The following is a 26,585-nucleotide window of genomic DNA, read 5'->3' on the forward strand; positions in this document are numbered from 1 at the left end:
AGTGAGGGATAAAGCAAACTGGATCCAAACAGAAAAAAACTAAAACAAATTAGTGATAAACTCCAGTTGCAATGTGTTTAGCCCAAAATGAAATGGAGTGGGAAATGGGGTGGGAAGACTATCGTAGTGACACTGATACCTGCAGGACAGTATGACTCTGAATAATGGAAGTTATCCAAAATCTAGGATATGGTTAATCACATGTTAGACCATAATGTGGCCCAGACCTAAATATAAATGTATCCTACATCCCTATAGAGGAGAGAGTGAATCAGGTAAAATCACAATCACAACACGTTAGGCCACAATGTGGTACCAGATGGTGTTGCACTGAGAGCACAAACCCTTTGAAGACATGTAGGTAGGTAAGTATACACTCAGCTGACTCGTGTCCCCCGGTGCCTATGTGTATAGGCCTGGGGTTTGGATCACCAACACTGTAGCAGATAAATTACCTGTGAATAATGGAACTTCTCGAAGTGTTTCACCCAACTCACATATGCCGATCACATTAGTATAGATTCTAGTATAGTATATACATTCTAGTATAGAAGTTCATTTAATTGAAGTAGATATGACCGCATTCTTCATCAGACATAAAACAATGACATACTATAAAAAGAGTAGATAGTGACAGTTCTGTACACTTCTCTAGTGCCCACTTTAAAAAGTGTCTGCCCAATACCATCCCTACAGTGATCATGGTGGGGGCAGCATCATGTCTGGGGGGAAACCAGGCACTGCCCATCACCTGCCCAATACCATCCCTACAGTGATCATGCTGGGGGCAGCATCATGTCTGGGGGGAAACCAGGCACTGCCCATCACCTGCCCAATACCATCCCTACAGTGATCATGCTGGGGGCAGCATCATGTCTGGGGGTAACCAGGTACTGCCCATCACCTGCCCAATACCATCCCTACAGTGATCATGGTGGGGGCAGCATCATGTCTGGGGGAAACCAGGCACTGCCCATCACCTGCCCAATACCATCCCTACAGTGATCATGGTGGGGGCAGCATCATGTCTGGGGGTAACCAGGTACTGCCCATCACCTGCCCAATACCATCCCTACAGTAATCATGGTGGGGGCAGCATCATGTCTGGGGGAAACCAGGCACTGCCCATCACCTGCCCAATACCATCCCTACAGTGATCATGGTGGGGGCAGCATCATGTCTGGAGGTAACCAGGCACTGCCCATCACCTACCCAATACCATCCCTACAGTGATCATGGTGGGGGCAGCATCATGTCTGGGGGAAACCAGGTACTGCCCATCACCTGCCCAATATCATCCCTACAGTGATCATGCTGGGGGCAGCATCATGTCTGGAGGAAACCAGGCACTGCCCATCAGCTGCCCAATACCATCTCTACAGTGATCATGGTGGGAGCAGCATCATGTCTGGGGGAAACCAGGCACTGCCCATCACCTGCCCAATACCATCCCTACAGTGATCATGGTGGGGGCAGCATCATGTCTGGGGGAAACCAGGCACCGCCCATCACCTGCCCAATACCATCCCTACAGTGATCATGGTGGGGGCAGCATCATGTCTGGGGGGAAACCAGGCACTGCCCATCACCTACCCAATACCATCCCTACAGTGATCATGGTGGGGGCAGCATCATGTCTGGGGGAAACCAGGCACTGCCCATCACCTGCCCAATACCATCCCTACAGTGATCATGGTGGGGGCAGCATCATGTCTGTAGGAAACCAGGTACTGCCCATCACCTGCCCAATACCATCCCTACAGTGATCATGGTGGGGGCAGCATCATGTCTGGGGGGAAACCAGGCACTGCCCATCACCTACCCAATACCATCCCTACAGTGATCATGGTGGGGGCAGCATCATGTCTGGGGGAAACCAGGTACTGCCCATCACCTGCCCAATACCATCCCTACAGTGATCATGGTGGGGGCAGCATCATGTCTGGGGGAAACCAGGCACTGCCCATCACCATCCCTACAGTGATCATGGTGGGGGCAGCATCATGTCTGGGGGAAACCAGGCACCGCCCATCACCTGCCCAATACCATCCCTACAGTGATCATGCTGGGGGCAGCATCATGTCTGGGGGGAAACCAGGCACTGCCCATCACCTACCCAATACCATCCCTACAGTGATCATGGTGGGGGCAGCATCATGTCTGTAGGAAACCAGGTACTGCCCATCACCTGCCCAATACCATCCCTACAGTGATCATGGTGGGGGCAGCATCATGTCTGGGGGGAAACCAGGTACTGCCCATCACCTGCCCAATACCATCCCTACAGTGATCATGGTGGGGGCAGCATCATGTCTGGAGGAAACCAGGTACTGCCCATCACCTGCCCAATACCATCCCTACAGTGATCATGGTGGGGGCAGCATCATGTCTGAGGTAACCAGGTACTGCCCATCACCTGCCCAATACCATCCCTACAGTGATCATGGTGGGGGCAGCATCATGTCTGGGGGGAAACCAGGTACTGCCCATCACCTGCCCCATACCATACCTACAGTGATCATGGTGGGGGCAGCATCATGTCTGGAGGAAACCAGGCACTGCCCATCAGCTGCCCAATACCATCCCTACAGTGATCATGGTGGGAGCAGCATCATGTCTGGGGGGAAACCAGGCATTGCCCATCACCTGCCCAATACCATCCCTACAGTGATCATGGTGGGGGCAGCATCATGTCTGGGGGGAAACCAGGCACTGCCCATCACCTACCCAATACCATCCCTACAGTGATCATGGTGGGGGCAGCATCATGTCTGGGGGAAACCAGGCACTGCCCATCACCTGCCCAATACCATCCCTACAGTGATCATGGTGGGGGCATTATCATGTCTGGGGGGAAACCAGGTACTGCCCATCACCTGCCCCATACCATACCTACAGTGATCATGGTGGGGGCAGCATCATGTATAGAGGAAACCAGGCACTGCCCATCAGCTGCCCAATACCATCCCTACAGTGATCATGGTGGGAGCAGCATCATGTCTGGGGGGAAATCAGGCACTGCCCATCACCTGCCCAATACCATCCCTACAGTGATCATGCTGGGGGCAGCATCATGTCTGGGGGGAAACCAGGTACTGCCCATCACCTGCCCAATACCATCCCTACAGTGATCATGGTTGGGGCAGCATCATGTCTGGGGGAAACCAGGCACCGCCCATCACCTGCCCAATACCATCCCTACAGTGATCATGGTGGGGGCAGCATCATGTCTGGGGGGAAACCAGGCACTGCCCATCACCTACCCAATACCATCCCTACAGTGATCATGGTGGGGGCAGCATCATGTCTGGAGGAAACCAGGTACTGCCCATCACCTGCCCAATACCATCCCTACAGTGATCATGGTGGGGGCAGCATCATGTCTGGGGGGAAACCAGGCACTGCCCATCACCTACCCAATACCATCCCTACAGTGATCATGGTGGGGGCAGCATCATGTCTGGGGGAAACCAGGCACTGCCCATCACCTGCCCAATACCATCCCTACAGTGATCATGGTGGGGGCAGCATCATGTCTGGGGGAAACCAGGCACTGCCCATCACCTGCCCAATACCATCCCTACAGTGATCATGGTGGGGGCAGCATCATGTCTGAGGGGAAACCAGGTAGTGCCCATCAGCTGCCCAATACCATCCCTACAGTGATCATGGTGGGGGCAGCATCATGTCTGGAGGTAACCAGGCACTGCCCATCACCTACCCAATACCATCCCTACAGTGATCATGGTGGGGGCAGCATCATGTCTGGGGGAAACCAGGTACTGCCCATCACCTGCCCAATACCATCCCTACAGTGATCATGGTGGGGGCAGCATCATGTCTGGGGGAAACCAGGCACCGCCCATCACCTGCCCAATACCATCCCTACAGTGATCATGGTGGGGGCAGCATCATGTCTGGGGGGAAACCAGGCACTGCCCATCACCTACCCAATACCATCCCTACAGTGATCATGGTGGGGGCAGCATCATGTCTGGAGGAAACCAGGTACTGCCCATCACCTGCCAAATACCATCCCTACAGTGATCATGGTGGGGGCAGCATCATGTCTGGGGGGAAACCAGGCACTGCCCATCACCTACCCAATACCATCCCTACAGTGATCATGGTGGGGGCATTATCATGTCTGGGGGGAAACCAGGTACTGCCCATCACCTGCCCCATACCATACCTACAGTGATCATGGTGGGGGCAGCATCATGTCTGGAGGAAACCAGGCACTGCCCATCAGCTGCCCAATACCATCCCTACAGTGATCATGGTGGGGGCAGCATCACGTCTGGAGGAGACCAGGTACTGCCCATCACCTGCCCAATACCATCCCTACAGTGACCATGGTGGGGGCAGCATCATGTCTGGAGGAAACCAGGTACTGCCCATCACCTGCCCAATACCATCCCTACAGTGATCATGGTGGGGGCAGCATCATGTCTGGAGGAAACCAGGCACTGCCCTTCACCTGCCCAATATCCTCCCTACAGTGATCATGGTGGGGGCAGCATCATGTCTGGGGGAAACCAGGCACTGCCCATCACCTGCCCAATACCATCCCTACAATGATCATGATGGGGGCAGCATCATGTCTGGGGGAAACCAGGTACTGCCCATCACCTGCCCAATACCATCCCTACAGTGATCATGGTGGGGGCAGCATCATGTCTGGAGGAAACCAGGTACTGCCCATCACCTGCCCAATACCATCCCTACAGTGATCATGGTGGGGGCAGCATCATGTCTGGAGGAAACCAGGCACTGCCCATCACCTTCCCAATACCCTCCCTACAGTGATCATGGAGGGGGGTAGCATCATGTCTGGAGGAAACCAGGCACTGCCCATCACCTGCCCAATACCATCCCTACAGTGATCATGGTGGGGGCAGCATCATGTCTGGGGGAAACCAGGTACTGCCCATCACCATCCCTACAGTGATCATGGTGTGGGCAGCATCATGTTTGGGGGAAACCAGGCACTGCCCATCACCTGCCCAATACCATCCCTACAGTGATCATGGTGGGGGCAGCATCATGTCTGGGGGAAACCAGGTACTGCCCATCACCATCCCTACAGTGATCATGGTGTGGGCAGCATCATGTCTGGGGGAAACCAGGCACTGCCCATCACCTGCCCAATACCATCCCTACAGTGATCATGATGGGGCAGCATCATGTCTGGGGGAAACCAGGTACTGCCCATCACCTGCCCAATACCATCCCTACAGTGATCATGGTGGGGGCAGCATCATGTCTGGGGGAAACCAGGCACTGCCCATCACCTGCCCAATACCATCCCTACAGTGATCATGGTGGGGGCAGCATAGTGCTGTGAAGAAAGCGAGACCATTCAGGATTGAGGGAAAGCTGAATGAAGCATTGTATTGAGATATTCTTTAGGAAAACCAGCTCTAGAGCTGTCGGGACCACAGGCTGGGCAGAAGGTTCACCTTCCAACAAGACAATAACCCTAAACACAGCCAAGACAACACAGGAGCGTCTCAGGGACAACTCTGTGAATGCCCTGGAGGGGCCCAGCCAGAGCCCGAACCCAATGGGACATCCCAGGAGAGACCTGAAAATGGCTTCACTGACCGTCCCCATCCAACCTGACAGAGATGAGAGGATCTGCAGAGAAGAATGGGAGAAAATCCCAAAATCTTGGTGCGTAAACCTTGTGGCCTCATCCCAAAGAAGACGAGATCAACAGCGGGGGCCACCAGTGATTGATATCCCGACGACCTACGATGGCCCCGACATATGATGAAATCGACATACGATGCTTTTTTATGTCGGGGCCATCGCATTAAGTGCCATCCGGCAGCGCCAAATGCTTAAGCTGCTGCCGGATAGCAGCTTAATGTTCCCCATGTGGTGCAGTAAGTATTACTTACCCCTCCACGATGCTCCGGGGTGCCCTCCGGGTCCAGCGCTGGTCTTCCGGTGTCTTCTCGGCCCTCTCCGATGACGTCAATACGCTGCTGCGCACGTCATCCAATAAGAATGGCGTACGCAGCGGCGTAATGACGTCGCTACGCAGGCCCAGTAAGGCCTTGCGGAAGACAGAAGAGGAGCGGAGAAGACAGCGGAGGACCGGAGAAGACAGCGGAGGACCGGAGAAGACAGCGGAGGACCGGAGAAGACAGCGGAGGAGCGGAGAAGACAGCGGAGGAGCGGAGAAGACAGCGGAGGACAGGAGAAGACAGCGGAGGACAGGAGAAGACAGCGGAGGACAGGAGAAGACAGCGGAGGAGCGGAGAAGACAGCGGAGGAGCGGAGAAGACAGCGGAGGAGCGGAGAAGACAGCGGAGGAGCGGAGAAGACAGCGGAGGAGCGGAGAAGACAGCGGAGGAGCGGAGAAGACAGCGGAGGACCGGAGAAGACAGCGGAGGACCGGAGAAGACAGCGGAGGAGCGGAGAAGACAGCGGAGGACCGGAGAAGACAGCGGAGGAGCGGAGAAGACAGCGGAGGACCGGAGAAGACAGCGGAGGACCGGAGAAGACAGTGGAGGACCGGAGAAGACAGCGGAGAGCCCAGCGGAGGCCCGGGGTCACCATCGGGAGCGGCGGGGACAGGTGAGTACAGCTTCCTATACTTTACATTGCACAAATCCCTCAACATACGATGGATTCGACAAACGATGTGTCGTTTGGAACGAATTACCATCGTATGTTGAGGGACCACTGTATATAGATATATACACAGTCAGTATATAGATGGATACACAGTCAGTATATAGATGTATACAGTCAGTAAATAGTATATAGATGGATACACAGTCAGTATATAGTATATAGATGGATACAGTCAGTATATAGTATATAGATGGATACAGTCAGTATATAGTATATAGATGGACACAGTCAGTATATAGTCTATAGATGGATAGAGTCAGTATATATTATATAGATGGATACAGTCAGTATATAGTATATAGATACAGTCAGTATATAGATGGATACAGTCAGTATATAGATGGATACAGTCAGTATATAGATGGATACAGTCAGTATATAGGATATAGATGGATACAGTCAGTATATAGTATATAGATGTATACAGTCAGTATATAGATGAATACAGTCAGTATATAGATGGATAGAGTCAGTATATAGTATATAGATGGATACAATCAGCATATAGTATATAGATGGATACAATCAGTATATAGTATATAGATATAATCAGTATACAGTCAGTATATAGTATATAGATACAGTCAGTATATAGATACAGTCAGTATATAGTATATAGATACAATCAGTATACAGTCAGTATATAGTATATAGATACAGTCAGTATATAGTATATAGATACAATCAGTATACAGTATATAGATACAGTCAGTATATAGATACAGTCAGTATATAGTATATAGATACAGTCAGTATACAGTATATAGATACAGTCAGTATATAGATACAGTCAGTATATAGTATATAGATACAATCAGTATACAGTCAGTGTATAGTATATAGATACAGTCAGTATATAGATACAGTCAGTATATAGTGTATAGATACAGTCAGTATATAGATGGATACAGTCAGTATATAGATGGATACAGTCAGTATATAGTATATAGATGGATACAGTCAGTATATAGTATATAGATGGATAGAGTCAGTATATAGATGGATAGAGTCAGTATATAGTATTTAGATGAATACAGTCAGTATATAGATGGATAGAGTCAGTATATAGGATATAGATGGATACAGTCAGTATATAGTATATAGATGTATACAGTCAGTATATAGTATATAGATGAATACAGTCAGTATATAGATGGATAGAGTCAGTATATAGGATATAGATGGATACAGTCAGTATATAGTATATAGATGTATACAGTCAGTATATAGTATATAGATGAATACAGTCAGTATATAGATGGATAGAGTCAGTATATAGTATATAGATGGATACAATCAGCATATAGTATATAGATGGATACAATCAGTATATAGTTATAATCAGTATACAGTCAGTATATAGTATATAGATACAGTCAGTATATAGATACAGTCAGTATATAGTATATAGATACAATCAGTATACAGTCAGTATATAGTATATAGATACAGTCAGTATATAGTATATAGATACAATCAGTATACAGTCAGTATATAGTATATAGATACAGTCAGTATATAGATACAGTCAGTATATAGTATATAGATACAATCAGTATACAGTCAGTATATAGATACAGTCAGTATATAGTGTATAGATACAGTCAGTATATAGATGGATACAGTCAGTATATAGATATAATCAGTATACAGTCAGTATATAGTATATAGATACAGTCAGTATATAGATAGTCAGTATATAGTATATAGATACAATCAGTATACAGTCAGTATATAGATACAGTCAGTATATAGTGTATAGATACAGTCAGTATATAGATGGATACAGTCAGTATATAGATGGATACAGTCAGTATATAGATATAATCAGTATACAGTCAGTATATAGTATATAGATACAGTCAGTATATAGTATATAGATACAATCAGTATACAATCAGTATACAGTCAGTATATAGTATATAGATACAATCAGTATACAGTCAGTATATAGTATATAGATACAGTCAGTATATAGATACAGTCAGTATATAGTATATAGATACAGTCAGTATATAGATACAGTCAGTATATAGTATATAGATACAGTCAGTATATAGATACAGTCAGTATATAGATACAATCAGTATATAGATATAATCAGCATACAGTACACTTTGCTGACACACAGGAGGGGCGTGGTCACATGCGGAACTCGGGGCGGGGAATTGGGATTTTATCTGCACATAAGTAGGCGTGTCTATAACAACGCAGCCCACCTTGTGGGCGTGGTGATTGGTTGTAAGTAATAGGGGCGTGTCTGGATTTGATGTAACCCGCCTTCTGGGTGCGGTTATTGGCCGTGCGTAACGTGGGCGTTGTTTAAGTGGGATAAAGTCCGCCTCTTAGACGTGGTGATTGGTTCAGAGTTACGGGGGCGTGGTTATAGGTGAGGAAGTCCGCCTTCTGAGCGTGATGATTGGTTATGCGTGAGAGGGCGTGGTTATAGCTGAGGAAATCCGCCTTCTGCGCGTGGTGATTGGCTATCCTTGATGGAGGGCGCGGTCATAGCTGAGGAAGTCCGCCTTCTGGGGGTGGTGATTGGTTGTGAGTGATGGGGCGTGGTCATTGTGGGAGGGGCTCGGTCTGCGGTGATCTGGGTGAGTCAGTGCCCGGCGCAGTGTACGGGAGGAGCTGTCACCGGGAGCAGAGCAGGTGCGTGTCCGGGTGTAAGGGGGCGATAATGCGGACTGCGGCGGTGGCCACCTATGGGTCAGACCCCGGTAGTGCAGGTGGCAGCTGTGCATATATATAGGGGTCTGGGGGCCACTCACTTCCATCAGGGGCCCCTGTTCAGCGCTGATTAATCAATCACATCCCTAGTGTTTGTATTGGAGCCTATGGACAGTCTGGTGGGGTCTCCCCTCCTGGCATCGCCCGACCCGTCTACATGGCTCCTGGCGTAAGTTTCCCGATCACATGACCTTCTGGAGGAATCTTCACACCTGGCGGCGATGGGACGAGAGGCGACAAATATTTACTCATTTTTAATTGGCCGGAAGCCACGAGCGCAAAATTCTACTGCGATTTCTGTACACGGTGCCTCGGAGACGACCACGTATGGCGTGAGGTCACGTGACCTTAGTTGGTTCAAAATTGGTCATGTGACTTTAGGACCTCCTTTAGAAGGTTATTTTACGACGTCGCTAATTTTGCGTTCGTTAGCGTGAATCAATTTCCTTTGCTTCCAAAACTACAACTTCCAGCATGCCCTGACAGCCGGAGGCAGCAACTTATTTTATAGGTGAAAATTTCCTAAAAGACCTGACAGGGGCGCCGCCTGCAACTTTAGCGCAATCCGACAGCAGCTACTCCATTGATTCTGGTCATAAAATAAACGTGTAGAAGCAACGCAGCCTCCCGGATCACATGATGCCGCTAATCCTAGTCCTGACACTTTACGGCTGGAGACACTGTAACAAACCCTCAGCTGTGAGAAATGTTGGGTCGTGTTTCGATTATTTGCCGTTTTTTGTCCGCAAACTCCTTCCCCCATAGATCTTGAAAATGGCGAAGAATTGAGGAAATTTATAATATGCCAAAAAAGTTAGCATTTTTAAAAGGATGCGCAATGGGGATAAGACCCAAATTGATGAACAATTTGCGCAATTTTTTTTTTTTTGCACACTGACACGTCCCCCTCAGAGTAATGAAAAAAAATATTTAAAAAAATGAAGTGGGCGCAAGATCTGCAAAAAAAAAAAAAACGGAAAAAAGTCTAAAGAAACACAAAAAATAAAATTTAGAAAAAAATGATGAATGTGGAATTTATCAGCGTATACATTTATCATTGTTTTGCACATTATTTTTACATAATTTATGGCGCCAGAAAATAGGTGTTTAGAGAAAAAAAATCCAATTTTAGTTTTTTACGCAACGCTCTCAGTCCTAGAGCAAAACATAAGAAAAATGCCATAAAAAATTCTGCAAGAACAATGATAAATGACGTAAACAATTAATGAAAATTATTAATTTTTTGCTGCAAAATATTTTTTTTCTCACAACTTTCAGTTTTTGCACGAACGACAGGAAAACTGATAAATTTTGCGTGAAATTTTGCTACTTTTTTAAAAACCTGTGTATGTTATATATATATATATGTGTGTGTTTATTATTTTTTGTTTTCATTATTTTTTTTTTATTTATTTTTTTTTTTACACGCAGTCCTAGGTAAATTCGAGGAATCTAAGTTGCAGGACTTGTCCCGGGTGCGGTCGCTTTATGTTTTTTCCTTTCTTACGTATATATCGCCGCGCCCACGATTGTACAGAATGGCGCTCGTCTTCTGAGGATTATATTGCTAAATATTTGCAAAGTAAAAAAAAAACAAAAAATGCTGGAGGTGATTTAACCCCTTGAGACCCAGAGTAGAAATATGGGATTTGATCATTTTAGCACTCTCAGAATTTTGTCACCGCGTGACCCCTGACCCCCTCCCTCGTAGATATACTTGCAGGTTACAGAATCGTACGTTGCAGTCGCCGCCTTAGCGTCCCCCAAATCTCCCCGTTCCTGATATTCCGGTTCTTCCTGCCCGACGCCTCCTCGTGTTCTGGGTGTTCACCTCGCCCTGGGGAGAATGTGGCGTCCCCGATGTCACCACGACAAATATGTGCCGAGCCCCTCAGTTGGTATTTCTTTCAGGAAGCTGGTCAGGAAGGATTGGGGGGGGGGGTGGGGGATTTACACCAAGCTTTACTGGACACCTGAATGTCAGATGTTTCCCAACTTGTTGTTTTAAAACTACAACTCCCAGCATGCCCGGACAGCCAAAGGCTGTCCGGGCATGCTGGGAGTTGTAGTTTTGCAACGTTACTGCCTCGCTTTGATACTGACTCACTAATCTCTGCTACGTTTGTGTTGTCAGCGATCCTAGCAACACAGTCCCTGGGGGTCCGCACAGCCATGTGTACAGAGAGCGGATCTGCATCTCAATGATAGGACCTGCTACTATATACAAGAATATAACTACTATAATACTGCTTCTATATACAAGAATATAACTGCTATAATACTGCTCCTATATACAAGAATAACTACTATAATACTGCTCCTATATACAAGAATATAACTACTATAATACTGCCTCCTATATACAAGAATATAACTACTATAATACTGCTCCTATATACAAGAATATAACTACTATAATACTGCTCCTATATACAGTAATATATCTACTATAATACTGCCTCCTATATACAAGAATATAACTACTATAATACTGCTCCTATATACAAGAATATATCAACTATAATACTGCTCCTATATACAAGAATATATCAACTATAATACTGCTCCTATATACAAGAATATAACTACTATAATACTGCCCCTATATACAAGAATATAGCTACTATAATACTGCCTCCTATATACAAGAATATAACTACTATAATACTGCCTCCTATACAAGAATATAACTACTATAATACTGCCTCCTATATACAAGAATATAACTACTATAATACTGCCTCCTATATACAAGAATATAACTACTATAATACTGCCTCCTATATACAAGAATATAACTACTATAATACTGCCTCCTATATACAAGAATATATCTACTATAATACTGCTCCTATATACAAGAATATAACTACTATAATACTGCTCCTATATACAAGAATATAACTACTATAATACTGCTCCTATATACAAGAATATATCTACTATAATACTGCTCCTATATACAAGAATATAACTACTATAATACAGGCTCCTATATACAAGAATATATCTACTATAATACTGCTCCTATATACAAGAATATAACTACTATAATACTGCTCCTATATACAAGAATATAACTACTATAATACTTCTCCTATATACAAGAATATAACTACTATAATACTGCTCCTATATACAAGAATATAACTACTATAATACTGCCCCCTATATACAAGAATATAACTACTATAATACTGCTCCTATATACAAGAATATAACTACTATAATACTGCTCCTATATACAAGAATATATCTACTATAATACTGCTCCTCTATACAAGAATATAACTACTATAATACTGCCTCCTATATACAAGAATATAACTACTATAATACCGCTCCTATATACAAGAATATAACTACTATAATACCGCTCCTATATACAAGAATATAACTACTATAATACTGCTCCTATATACAAGAATATAACTACTATAATACTGCCCCTATATACAAGAATATAACTACTATAATACTTCTCCTATATACAAGAATATAACTACTATAATACTGATTCTATATACAAGAATATAACTACTATAATACTGCTCCTATATACAAGAATATATCTACTATAATACTGCCCCCTATATACAAGAATATATCTACTATAATACTGCTCCTATATACAAGAATATAACTACTATAATACTGCTCCTATATACAAGAATATAACTACTATAATACTGCTCCTATATACAAGAATATATCTACTATAATACTGCTCCTCTATACAAGAATATAACTACTATAATACTGCCTCCTATATACAAGAATATAACTACTATAATACTGCTCCTATATACAAGAATATAACTACTATAATACCGCTCCTATATACAAGAATATAACTACTATAATACTGCTCCTATATACAAGAATATAACTACTATAATACTTCTCCTATATACAAGAATATAACTACTATAATACTGATTCTATATACAAGAATATAACTACTATAATACTGCTCCTATATACAAGAATATATCTACTATAATACTGCCCCCTATATACAAGAATATAACTACTATAATACTGCCCCTATATACAAGAATATAACTACTATAATACTTCTCCTATATACAAGAATATAACTACTATAATACTGATTCTATATACAAGAATATAACTACTATAATACTGCTCCTATATACAAGAATATATCTACTATAATACTGCCCCCTATATACAAGAATATATCTACTATAATACTGCTCCTATATACAAGAATATAACTACTATAATACTGCTCCTATATACAAGAATATAACTACTATAATACTGCCTCCTATATACAAGAATATAACTACTATAATACTGATTCTATATACAAGAATATAACTACTATAATACTGCTCCTATATACAAGAATATAACTACTATAATACTGCTCCTATATACAAGAATATAACTACTATAATACTGCTCCTATATACAAGAATATAACTACTATAATACTGCTCCTATATACAAGAATATAACTACTACAATACTGCCCCTATATACAAGAATATAACTACTATAATACTGCTCCTATATACAAGAATATAACTACTATAATACTGCTGCTATATACAAGAATATAACTACTATAATACTGTTCATATATACAAGAATATAACTACTATAATACTGCCTCCTATATACAAGAATATAACTACTATAATACTGCTCCTATATACAAGAATATAACTACTATAATACTGCTCCTATATACAAGAATATAACTACTATAATACTGCTCCTATATACAAGAATATAACTACTATAATACTGCTCCTATATACAAGAATATATCTACTATAATACTGCTCTAATATACAAGAATATAACTACTATAATACTGCTGCTATATACAAGAATATAACTACTATAATACTGCCCCTATATACAAGAATATAACTACTATATATAATACTGCTCCTATATACAAGAATATAACTACTATATATATAATACTGCTCCTATATACAAGAATATAACTACTATAATACTGCTCCTATATACAAGAATATAACTACTATAATACTGCCCCTATATACAAGAATATAACTACTATAATACTGCCCCTATATACAAGAATATAACTACTATAATACTGCCCCTATATACAAGAATATAACTACTATAATACTACCCCCTATATACAAGAATATAACTACTATAATACTGCTACTATATACAAGAATATAACTACTACAATACTGCCCCTATATACAAGAATATAACTACTATAATACTGCTCCTATATACAAGAATATAACTACTATAATACTGCTGCTATATACAAGAATATAACTACTATAATACTGCTCATATATACAAGAATATAACTACTATAATACTGCTCCTATATACAAGAATATAACTACTATAATACTGCCCCTATATACAAGAATATATCTACTATAATACTGCTCTAATATACAAGAATATAACTACTATAATACTGCTCCTATATACAAGAATATAACTACTATAATACTGCCCCTATATACAAGAATATAACTACTATATATAATACTGCTCCTATATACAAGAATATAACTACTATATATATAATACTGCTCCTATATACAAGAATATAACAACTATAATACTGCTCCTATATATACAAGAATATAACTACTATAATACTGCCTCCTATATACAAGAATATAACTACTATAATACTGCCCCCTATATACAAGAATATAACTCCTATAATACTGCTCCTATATACAGGAATATAACTACTATAATACTGCCCCTATATACAAGAATATAACTAATATAATAATGCTCCTATATACAAGAATATAACTACTATAATACTGCCCCTATATACAAGAATATAACTACTATAATACTGCCTCCTATATACAAGAATATAACTACTATAATACTGCCTCCTATATACAAGAATATAACTACTATAATACTGCCTCCTATATACAAGAATATAACTACTATAATACTGCCTCCTATATACAAGAATATAACTACTATAATACTGCCCCTATATACAAGAATATAACTACTATAATAATGCTCCTATATACAAGAATATAACTACTATAATACTGCCTCCTATATACAAGAATATAACTACTATAATACTGCCTCCTATATCCAAGAATATAACTACTATAATACTGCTCCTATATACAAGAATATACCTACTATAATACTGATTCTATATACAAGAATATAACTACTATAATACTGCTCCTATATACAAGAATATATCTACTATAATACTGCTCCTATATACAAGAATATAACTACTATAATACTGCTCCTATATACAAGAATATAACTGCTATAATACTGCTCCTATATACAAGAATATATCTACTATAATACTGCTCCTATATACAAGAATATAACTACTATAATACTGCCTCCTATATACAAGAATATATCTACTATAATACTGCTCCTATATACAAGAATATAACTACTATAATACTGCTGCCTATATACAAGAATATAACTACTATAATACTGCTCCTATATACAAGAATATAACTACTATAATACTGCTGCCTATATACAAGAATATATCTACTATAATACTGCTCCTATATACAAGAATATAACTACTATAATACTGCTCCTATATACAAGAATATAACTACTATAATACTGCTCCTATATACAAGAATATATCTACTATAATACTGCCCCTATATACAAGAATATAACATCTATTTTTCCTGATTTGCAGGCGGTAGTTTCTGGAGAAGTGATGTGCGGTTCATCCCTGTGGCAGAGAGAAGGTTAAAGCTTTGGATCAGGTGGTTTCTTGGTGAGTGATGGCGCCAGCTCCCCGGTCACCTTGACACGTGGCGTCTGGCAGCGGACACTTTGTATCTTGTTTTGTATATTAGATCCTTATTGTTCTGTTCCTTTTCAGGGATGTTTTTCGCTGTCATGTGACTGCACTCTGGCCCCTCCCCCTCATGTTTTGCTGTCATGGATGACTCTACACCCGGTGTCCCCCGCGTTCTGCTCCTCGTTGCGCTGCTTCTCCTCTCAGTCTCCGGCTCCCAGAAATGTGTCCCTCGGCCCGTCCTAGATATGGTGATCGACATCAATCAGGCAGTGGCGCGCGGCGCCCGATTCACCGACCCGTTAAGAGTGAGCAGTGAGGAGGAGTGCCTGACCGCCTGCTGCACGCAACGCGACCAGGGAGGTAAGAGGCCGCATTGTTCTACGTGTATGTAACACTGGGGGCGAGTTTTTGCACACCGTGGGATTAAAAACACAGATGCTTCTCTCTATAAACAGCGCCACCCCTGTCCTCAGGTTGTGTGTGATATTGCAGCTCAGTTCTGTTAGTGAATGGAGTTGTAATACCACACACAACCTGAGGACAGGGGTGGCGCTGTTCATAGATCCTGTATAACCCCTTTGTGTCGGTCGGTTCCGGTGGAGTCATTAATTTTTTATCTTATATTTTTCAGGCGATCGGGACTGTAATCTTCTCGTCTTTGATGCCAGGAAAGACCCCGGACTCCAGAACTGTTACATCTTCCACTGCCCCACAGAGACCTCCTGCCCCCTGTCGCCCAGTCCTGGGGTTCTCACTTACAGCTTCTTTACAGGTCAGTGACCCCTGAGAACAGCCCAAACTATATTGGCCCGTTCTTAGTCTCTATGGGGGGGGGGGGGGGGGGGAGGGGGGGAGGGGATTGGGGTCCTTTTGCGCCTCCCTAGTGGTCAGAATCTGAATAATATAAATGAGAGGTTTGGGGACTGTATGATAAACCAATCAGAATTTTGGATTCATCAGGGATTTTGTGATCTGGAAGAACTAAACATCGTCTTCTACTACAGCCATTTCTTATTGTAGTCGGCCAAACCCCCTAATTTCAGCTGGACAGGAAAACGGTCTAATGTTTATGGAGGAGGGGGACAGAGGGGTCTGGGGGGAGGAGGGGGGGACAGAGGGGTCTGGTGGGAGGAGGGGGGGGGACAGAGGGGTCTGGTGGGAGGAGGGGGGGGACAGAGGGGTCTGGTGGGAGGAGGAGGGGGACAGAGGGGTCTGGTGGGAGGAGGAGGGGGACAGAGGGGTCTGGTGGGAGGAGGAGGAGGGGAGAGAGGGGTCTGGGGGGAGGAGGAGGAGGGGAGAGAGGGGTCTGGTGGGAGGAGGAGGGGGACAGAGGGGTCTGGTGGGAGGAGGAGGAGGGGAGAGAGGGGTCTGGTGGGAAGAGGAGGAGGGGGACAGAGGGGTCTGGTGGGGGGAGGAGGAGGGGGACAGAGGGGTCTGGTGGGGGGAGGAGGAGGGGGACAGAGGGGTCTGGTGGGGGGAGGAGGAGGGGGACAGAGGGGTCTGGTGGGGGGAGGAGGAGGGGGACAGAGGGGTCTGGTGGGAGGAGGAGGAGGGGGACAGAGGGGTCTGGTGGGGGGAGGAGGAGGGGGACAGAGGGGTCTGGTGGGGGGAGGAGGAGGGGGACAGAGGGGTCTGGTGGGGGGAGGAGGAGGGGGACAGAGGGGTCTGGTGGGGGGAGGAGGAGGGGGACAGAGGAGTCTGGTGGGGGGGGGGAGGAGGGGGACAGAGGGGTCTGGGGGGAGGAGGGGGACAGAGGGGTCTGGGGGGGGGGGAGGGGGACAGAGGGGTCTGGGGGGAGGAGGGGGACAGAGGGGTCTGGGGGGAGGAGGGGGACAGAGGGGTCTGGGGGGAGGGGGAGGGGAGAGGGGACAGAGGGGTCTGGGAGGAGGAGGGGAGAGGGGACAGAGGGGTCTGGGAGGAGGAGGGGAGAGGGGACAGAGGGGTCTGGGAGGAGGAGGGGAGAGGGGACAGAGGGGTCTGGGAGGAGGAGGGGAGAGGGGACAGAGGGGTCTGGGAGGAGGAGGGGAGAGGGGACAGAGGGGTCTGGGAGGAGGAGGGGAGAGGGGACAGAGGGGTCTGGGAGGAGGAGGGGAGAGGGGACAGAGGGGTCTGGGAGGAGGAGGAGGAGGGGGACAGAGGGGTCTGGTGGGAGGAGGGGGACAGAGGGGTCTGGTGGGAGGAGGGGGACAGAGGGGTCTGGTGGGAGGAGGGGGACAGAGGGGTCTGGTGGGAGGAGGGGGACAGAGGGGTCTGGTGGGAGGAGGAGGAGGGGGACAGAGGGGTCTGGTGGGAGGAGGAGGAGGGGGTCAGAGGGGTCTGGTGGGAGGAGGAGGAGGGGGACAGAGGGGTCTGGGAGGAGGAGGGGAGAGGGGACAGAGGGGTCTGGGAGGAGGAGGGGAGAGGGGACAGAGGGGTCTGGGAGGAGGAGGGGAGAGGGGGGTCAGGGGGGAGGAGGAGGGGAGAGGAGGGTCAGGGGGGAGGAGGAGGGGAGAGGGGGGGTCTGGGAGGAGGAGGAGGGGAGAGGGGGGGGGGGGTCTGGGGGGAGGAGGGGTCTGGAGGGGACAGAGGGAGAAAAGGATTGCAGTAACACATGTTTATTCCCTTTGTGTATATATATATATATATATATATATATATATATAGATCTCCTCTCCTCTGTATATATATATATATATATATATATATATATATATATATATATATAGATCTCCTCTCCTCTGTATATATATATATATATATATATACATATATATATAGATCTCCTCTCCTCTGTGTGTATATATATATATATAGATCTCCTCTCCACTGTATATATATATATATATATCTCTCCTCTCCTCTGTATGTATGTATATATATATATATATATATATATATATATATATATATAGATAGATCTCCTCTCCTTTGTATATATATATATTGCAGTAACACAGGTTTTGCTATACACATGTTTATTCCCTTTGTGTGTATATATATATATAGATCTCCTCTCCTCTGTGTATATATATATATATATATATATATATATATATATATATATATATATATATATATATATAGATCTCCTCTCCTCTGTATATATATATATATATATATATATATAGATCTCCTCTCCTCTGTATATATATAGATCTCTCCTCTCCTCTGTATATATATATATATATATATATATATATATATATATATATATATATAGATCTCCTCTCCTTTGTATATATATATATATTGCAGTAACACAGGTTTTGCTATACACATGTTTATTCCCTTTGTGTGTATATATATAGATCTCCTCTCCTCTGTGTGTGTGTGTGTGTGTGTATATATATATATATATATATATATATATATATATATAGATATATATATATATATATATATATATATAGATCTCCTCTCCTCTGTGTATATATATAGATCTCCTCTCCTCTGTATATATATATATATATATATATATATATATATAGATCTCCTCTCCTCTGTGTATATATATATATATATATATATATATATATATATATATTGCAGTAACACACATTTTGCTATACACATGTTTATTCCCTTTGTCTGTATTGGAACTAAACCAAAAAAAGGAGGAAAAAAAGCAAATTGGACATAATGTCACCAAACTCCAAAAATGGTCTGGACAAAATTATTGGCCCCTTTCATAATTGTGGATAAATAAGATTGTTTCCAGCCTGTGATGTTCCTTTATACTCACCTGGGGCAAGTAACAGGTGTGGGCAATATAACAATCACACCTGACAGCAGATAAAAAGGAGAGAAGTTCACTTAGTCTTTGCATTGTGTCTGTGTGTGTCACACTAAGCATGGACAACAGAAAGAGGAGAAGAGAACAGAAAGAGGAGAAGAGAACAGAAAGAGGAGAAGAGAGAACAGAAAGAGGAGAAGAGAGAACAGAAAGAGGAGAAGAGAGAACAGAAAGAGGAGAAGAGAGAACAGAAAGAGGAGAAGAGAGAACAGAAAGAGGAGAAGAGAGAACAGAAAGAGGAGAAGAGAGAACAGAAAGAGGAGAAGAGAGAACAGAAAGAGGAGAAGAGAGAACAGAAAGAGGAGAAGAGAGAACAGAAAGAGGAGAAGAGAGAACAGAAAGAGGAGAAGAGAGAACAGAAAGAGGAGAAGAGAGAACAGAAAGAGGAGAAGAGAGAACAGAAAGAGGAGAAGAGAGAACAGAAAGAGGAGAAGAGAACTGTCTGAGGACTTGGGAACCAAAATTGTGGAAAAATATCAACAATCTCCAGGTTACACGTCCATCTCCAGAGATCTAGATTTGTCTTTGTCCACAGTGCGCAACATTATCAAGAAGTTTACACCCCATGGACCTGTAGATAATCTCCCTGGGGGTGGACGGAAGAGAAAAACTGATGAAAGGTGTCACCGCAGGATAGTCCGGATGGTGGATAAGCAGCCCCAAACAAGTTCCAAAGATATTCAGGCTGTCCTGCAGGCTCAGGGAGCATCAGTGTCAGCGCGAACTATTAGACAACATTTAAATGAAATGAAACGCTATGGAGGGAGACCCAGGAGGACCCCGCTATGGAGGGAGACCCAGGAGGACCCCGCTATGGAGGGAGACCCAGGAGGACCCCGCTATGGAGGGAGACCCAGGAGGACCCCGCTATGGAGGGAGACCCAGGAGGACCCCGCTATGGAGGGAGACCCAGGAGGACCCCGCTATGGAGGGAGACCCAGGAGGACCCCGCTATGGAGGGAGACCCAGGAGGACCCCGCTATGGAGGGAGACCCAGGAGGACCCCGCTATGGAGGGAGACCCAGGAGGACCCCGCTATGGAGGGAGACCCAGGAGGACCCCGCTATGGAGGGAGACCCAGGAGGACCCCACTATGGAGGAGACCCAGGAGGGCCCCACTATGGAGGAGACCCAGGAGGACCCCACTGCTGACACAGAGACAGAAAAAATCAATACTACATTTTACCAAAATGAACTTGAGCAACCAAAATCTTTCTGGGAAAACGTCTTGTGGACAGATGAGACAAGATAGATCTTTTTGGTAAAGCAAATCATTCTACTGTTTACCGAAAACGGAATGAGGCCTACAAAGAAAAGAACACAGAACCTACAGTGACATATGGGGGAGGTCAGTGATGTTTTGGGTTGTTTTGCTGCCTCTGGCACTGGGGGCCTTGAATGTGTACAAGACATCATGAAATCTGAGGATTACCAATGGATTTTGGGTCGCACTGTACAGTCCAGTGTCAGAAAGCTGGGTTTGTGTCCGAGATCTTGGGTCTTCCAGCAGGACAATGACCCCAAACATACGTCAAAAAGCCCCAGAAATGGAGACAACAAAGCGCTGGAGAGTTCTGAAGTGTCAGCAATGAGTCCAGATCTAAATCCCATTGATCACCTGTGGAGAGATCTTATAATTACTGTTGGGAAAAGGCGCCATCCAATAAGAGACCGGGAGCAGTTTGTAAAGGAAGAGTGGTCCAACATTCCGGCTGAGAGGTGCAAGAAGCTTATTGATGGTTAAAGGAAGAGTGGTCCAACATTCCGGCTGAGAGGTGCAAGAAGCTTATTGATGGTTAAAGGAAGAGTGGTCCAACATTCCGGCTGAGAGGTGTAAGAAGCTTATTGATGCTTATAGGAAGAGTGGTCCAACATTCCGGCTGAGAGGTGTAAGAAGCTTATTGATGGTTATTGGAAGAGTGGTCCAACACCCCGGCTGAGAGGTGTAAGAAGCTTATAGGAAGAGTGGTCCAACATTCCAGCTGAGAGGTGTAAGAAGCTTATTGATGGTTATAGGAAGAGTGGTCCAACATTCTGGCTGAGAGGTGTAAGAAGCTTATTGATGCTTATAGGAAGACACTGATTTCACTTATTTTTTCCAAAGGGTGCAACCAAATATTAAGTTAAGGGGCCAATAATTGTGTCCGGACCATTTTTGGAATTTGGGGACATTATGTCCAATTTGCTTTTTTTTCCTCCTTTTTTTGATTTAGTTCCAATACACACAAAGGGAATAAACATGTGTATAGCAAAACCTGTGTTACTGCAATATATATATATATATATATATATATATATATATATATATATATATACACATACAGAGGAGAGGAGATCTATATATATATATATATATATATATATATATACACACACACACACAGAGGAGAGGAGATCTATATATATATATATATATATACAGAGGAGAGGAGATCTATATATATATATATATACACACACAGAGGAGAGGAGAGGAGATCTATATATATATACAGAGGAGAGGAGATCTATATATATATATATATATATATATATATATACACACACACACAGAGGAGAGGAGATCTATATATACAGAGGAGAGGAGATCTATATATATATATATATACACAGAGGGAATAAACCTGTGTTACTGCAATCCTTTCCTGTGAGAAATACTTCATTTTATAGAAAGATTTCAGGGGGGACAACATTTACCGCCATGACTGTGTGTGAGGGTGGCAGGAATATTCGTCACCATCTTTACATCTGTCCTGTATATATACTGATATATATCTTCTGTCATGTATATATACAGTACTTCTATATATCTGTTGTTTGTCTCCCAGTGATTTAGTGATGTCACCGATGAGGGAAACACATTCAGCATAATAGGACCCCCCCCCTCCCCCTCCGCCCGGCCCTTGTGCCCTCTCTTCCTGCCCTCGGATCTGTTCTCATAGCCACGCCCACTTTACAATATGGCTCCTCCCCGGGACAGAGGAAGGAAGAAGTCTAACTATTAAGGAAGTTTGAGGAAAAAAAGTTTCATTAACCCGTCTTATTCCAGAAAATAAGACCTTAGATCACTGAGCCGCTAGCTCACCCCCATTGCAGTTACATCTCCTGTCTGTAACCTGGAAAGCTGGGTGACTACACACCGACCTGGCCGTGTGGCCGCTGTACTGCACAATGTTCTGATTGCCGGAAAGCTGGGTGACAGAATGCCTCAGGGCTCCTGCCATGACAGGTGTATTGCTAGGTAGATTTTCAATTCAGGGCTCTAGGCAAGCTGGGTGGCGTCGGCGGAATGGATGCAAAATTGCGGCCATATTGGATCTCGTACAGTTGTTAAAGGGGTACTCCCGTGCCCCAGCTTTCTGAAGACCCAATTTAGAAGGCTTGGAGCAGTAGTCTCGACGTCACGGGCACACCCCCTCGTGATGTCATGCCACACCCCCTCCATTGATGTCTATGGGAGGGGGCGTGACTACTGTCACGCCCCCTCCCATAGACATCAATGGAGGGGGTGTGCCCGTGACGTCGAGACCGCTGCTCCAAGCCTTCTAAATCGGGTCTTCAGAAAGCTGGGGCACGGGAGTACCCCTTTTCAGCGCAGATTATAATCTGTTTATTCTTATCGTTTCAGAAACGTTGCAACGTCCGAAGCCAAGCAATCACAGCATCAAAAAACCCAGTGCTGCTATTGGCTCGCAGGGATCAGCCAAACACTACACTGAGAAGGATCAGACCGACGCCTCCAAGAGCATCACCAGCCGCCTCCTGCACCTGACGGATAAGATCGACCAACGTCTGGAGAAGATGGAGTCTGAGGGCGACCTCCACGTTCGCTACCCCTCCCCCACTACCATCTTAGTGCCCGCTATCCAGACCACTACCACCCCTGTACATAGAGAAGGGAAGAAAGTGCCCCCTGACGCCAAGGTGGCAAAACCCGTCAGAGTCACAAATAAGAAACCAGACCCCTTGAAAATCTATTTCCCCACTGAAGCCGCCAAGACAATGGGCACCTTGCCCATCAGGACTTCACCGAGGATCGGCACCTCCTCAGCCCCCCAGCCTGTGCCCCCTGCCGCTTCACAGGATGTAAGTGGTGCCAAAAAAGTGGCCAGCTCCAGTAAGAGTGCCAAGCTGCCCGGGAGCGGCCATGTTGCTGTGGTATCACCAAAGGTCAACCGGCCCCTGACCCACACAGAGGGCCCGGAACTTAAGTCGGTGCATCAGACCAGAGCCCCCCAGATAGTGACTCACCCCGCGCCCTTATGGACTTCACCCTGGAAGGGTGTAGACAAAGCGTCCACGGGTGGTGATGAAGGCGATACGGCTGAAACCCATCCCCCACTGCAGGAAGAACCAGCTGTCAATCTTAAGGAAGCTCCCCGGAACACGGAGAGTGGGGCAGTGACTCTGGGCGGGGTCTTCCCCTCTTTGGAGGATAAGAGTGGCCTGGTGGCGGCGCTAGTTTTTGGGCTGTTGTTTCTCATTGTGGTTATCGGACTGGTCAGCCGCAAAGTGTCAGAGGCGCGGCGGAGACATCGCTACACCAAACTGGACTATCTGATCAATGGGATGTATGTGGACACCTGAGAGGGGGGGGGGTTAAGGGGTCCGCACCCACCATAGACTGGTCACCCACCTATACTGACATGGGGGAGGGGGGCACAGTTATAAAACACCCATCACATGACTCCTGCTGCACAATGTGGTGACGCAACTTGTCCGACAGACTCATGTAGCTGCTGCCGCACCGGAGCAAAGTAACGCGTGCGCAGCGACCGAGCGGACGGATGTGTAATTATCTTGTGTCTGCGGAAACCAGAGAAAATAAAGGAGAAATCCAGGGAAAATTTATAATTGTTTTATTTAATTTAAAAATTTACTTAGTTTTTTTCATTTAGGAAAAGCTGAGTTATATCCTGTATTATTCTCCAGAGCTGCATTCACTATTCTGCTGGTGAGGTCACTGTGTATATACATTACTTATCCTGTACTGATCCTGAGTTATATCCTGTATTATTCTCCAGAGCTGCATTCACTGTTCTGCTGGTGAGGTCACTGTGTATATACATTACTTATCCTGTACTGATCCTGAGTTATATCCTGTGTTATACTCCAGAGCTGTACTCACTATTCTGCTGGTGAGGTCACTGTGTACATACATTACATTACTTATCCTGTACTGATCCTGAGTTATATCCTGTATTATACTCCAGAGCTGCACTCACTATTCTGCTGGTGGGGTCACTGTGTACATACATTACATTACTTATCCTGTACTGATCCTGAGTTATATCCTGTATTATACTCCAGAGCTGCACTCACTATTCTGCTGGTGGGGTCACTGTGTACATACATTACATTACTTATCCTGTACTGATCCTGAGTTATATCCTGTACTATACTCTAGAGCTGCACTCACTATTCTGCTGGTGAGATCACTGTGTACATATATTACATTACTTATCCTGTACTGATCCTGAGTTATATTCTGTATTATACTCCAGAGCTGTACTCACTATTCTGCTGGTGAGGTCACTGTGTACATACATTACATTACTTATCCTGTACTGATCCTGAGTTATATCCTGTATTATACTCCAGAGCTGTACTCACTATTCTGCTGGTGAGATCACTGTGTACATACATTACATTACTTATCCTGTACTGATCCTGAGTTATATCCTGTATTATACCCCAGAGCTGTACTCACTATTCTGCTGGTGAGGTCACTGTGTACATACATTACATTACTTATCCTGTACTGATCCTGAGTTATATTCTGTATTATACCCCAGAGCTGTACTCACTATTCTGCTGGTGAGGTCACTGTGTATATACATTACATTACTTATCCTGTACTGATCCTGAGTTATATCCTGTATTATACTCCAGAGCTGCACTCACTATTCTGCTGGTGAGATCACTGTGTACATACATTACATTACTTATCCTGTACTGATCCTGAGTTATATCCTGTATTATACTCCAGAGCTGTACTCACTATTCTGCTGGTGAGATCACTGTGTACATACATTACATTACTTATCCTGTACTGATCCTGAGTTATATCCTGTATTATACCCCAGAGCTGTACTCACTATTCTGCTGTATATGACTCTGACTTGTAAATATTTTTTCTTTTTTAAAGGATTGTGTCATTCTCAGTGCGGGCACTAGGGGGAGCCCTTGTATAGAGACTGATAAGATTGTGTTGCTCTGCGGCTGTATTTTTGTGGAATATACCTGAGGTGACTATATACTGCAGACTTTTTCTGATCCTTCTATTATTTGCATGTGTTTTTAAGGGAATGTTGTCAAACGCCTTGTGGCTGCAGCAGTTCATAAAAGATCCTAGGACGATTTAAAGGGGAACTCCAGTACATATGATCTCCGCCAGACGGTCACATTGTAGATCTCCGCCAGACGGTCACATTGATGATCTCCACCAGGCGGTCACATGAATGATCTCCACCAGACGGTCACATTGTAGATCTCCGCCAGACGGTCACATTGTAGATCTCCACCAGACGGTCACATGAATGATCTCCGCCAGACGGTCACATGGATGATCTCCGCCAGACGGTCACATTGATGATCTCCACCAGGCGG

At 44.3% G+C, this 26,585-nt stretch overlaps 1 protein-coding gene across 3 annotated transcripts in view; it reads left to right on the forward strand.

Moving 5' to 3' along the window:
• MANSC1 (MANSC domain containing 1) overlaps window positions 1–24,841 on the forward strand; it is a 44,986-nt gene extending 20,145 nt beyond the window's left edge. Inside the window, exons 1-5 of one of the 3 annotated variants that reach the window (XM_056517925.1) lie at window positions 9,113–9,195; window positions 16,097–16,177; window positions 16,286–16,564; window positions 16,836–16,976; window positions 23,605–24,841. In XM_056517925.1, coding sequence (XP_056373900.1) covers window positions 16,345–16,564; window positions 16,836–16,976; window positions 23,605–24,563 — 1,320 coding nt within the window. In that variant the 5' untranslated portion in view covers window positions 9,113–9,195; window positions 16,097–16,177; window positions 16,286–16,344 and the 3' untranslated portion in view covers window positions 24,564–24,841. Of the gene's footprint in view, window positions 1–9,112; window positions 9,304–16,096; window positions 16,178–16,285; window positions 16,565–16,835; window positions 16,977–23,604 lie in introns of those variants that run through there. The other 2 variants (XM_056517924.1, XM_056517926.1) reach the window with 2 other exon arrangements.
• The last annotated feature ends 1,744 nt before the right edge of the window (window positions 24,842–26,585 follow it).

Source organism: Hyla sarda, chromosome 4, assembly GCF_029499605.1.
Source record: "Hyla sarda isolate aHylSar1 chromosome 4, aHylSar1.hap1, whole genome shotgun sequence".
NCBI lineage: Eukaryota > Metazoa > Chordata > Amphibia > Anura > Hylidae > Hyla > Hyla sarda.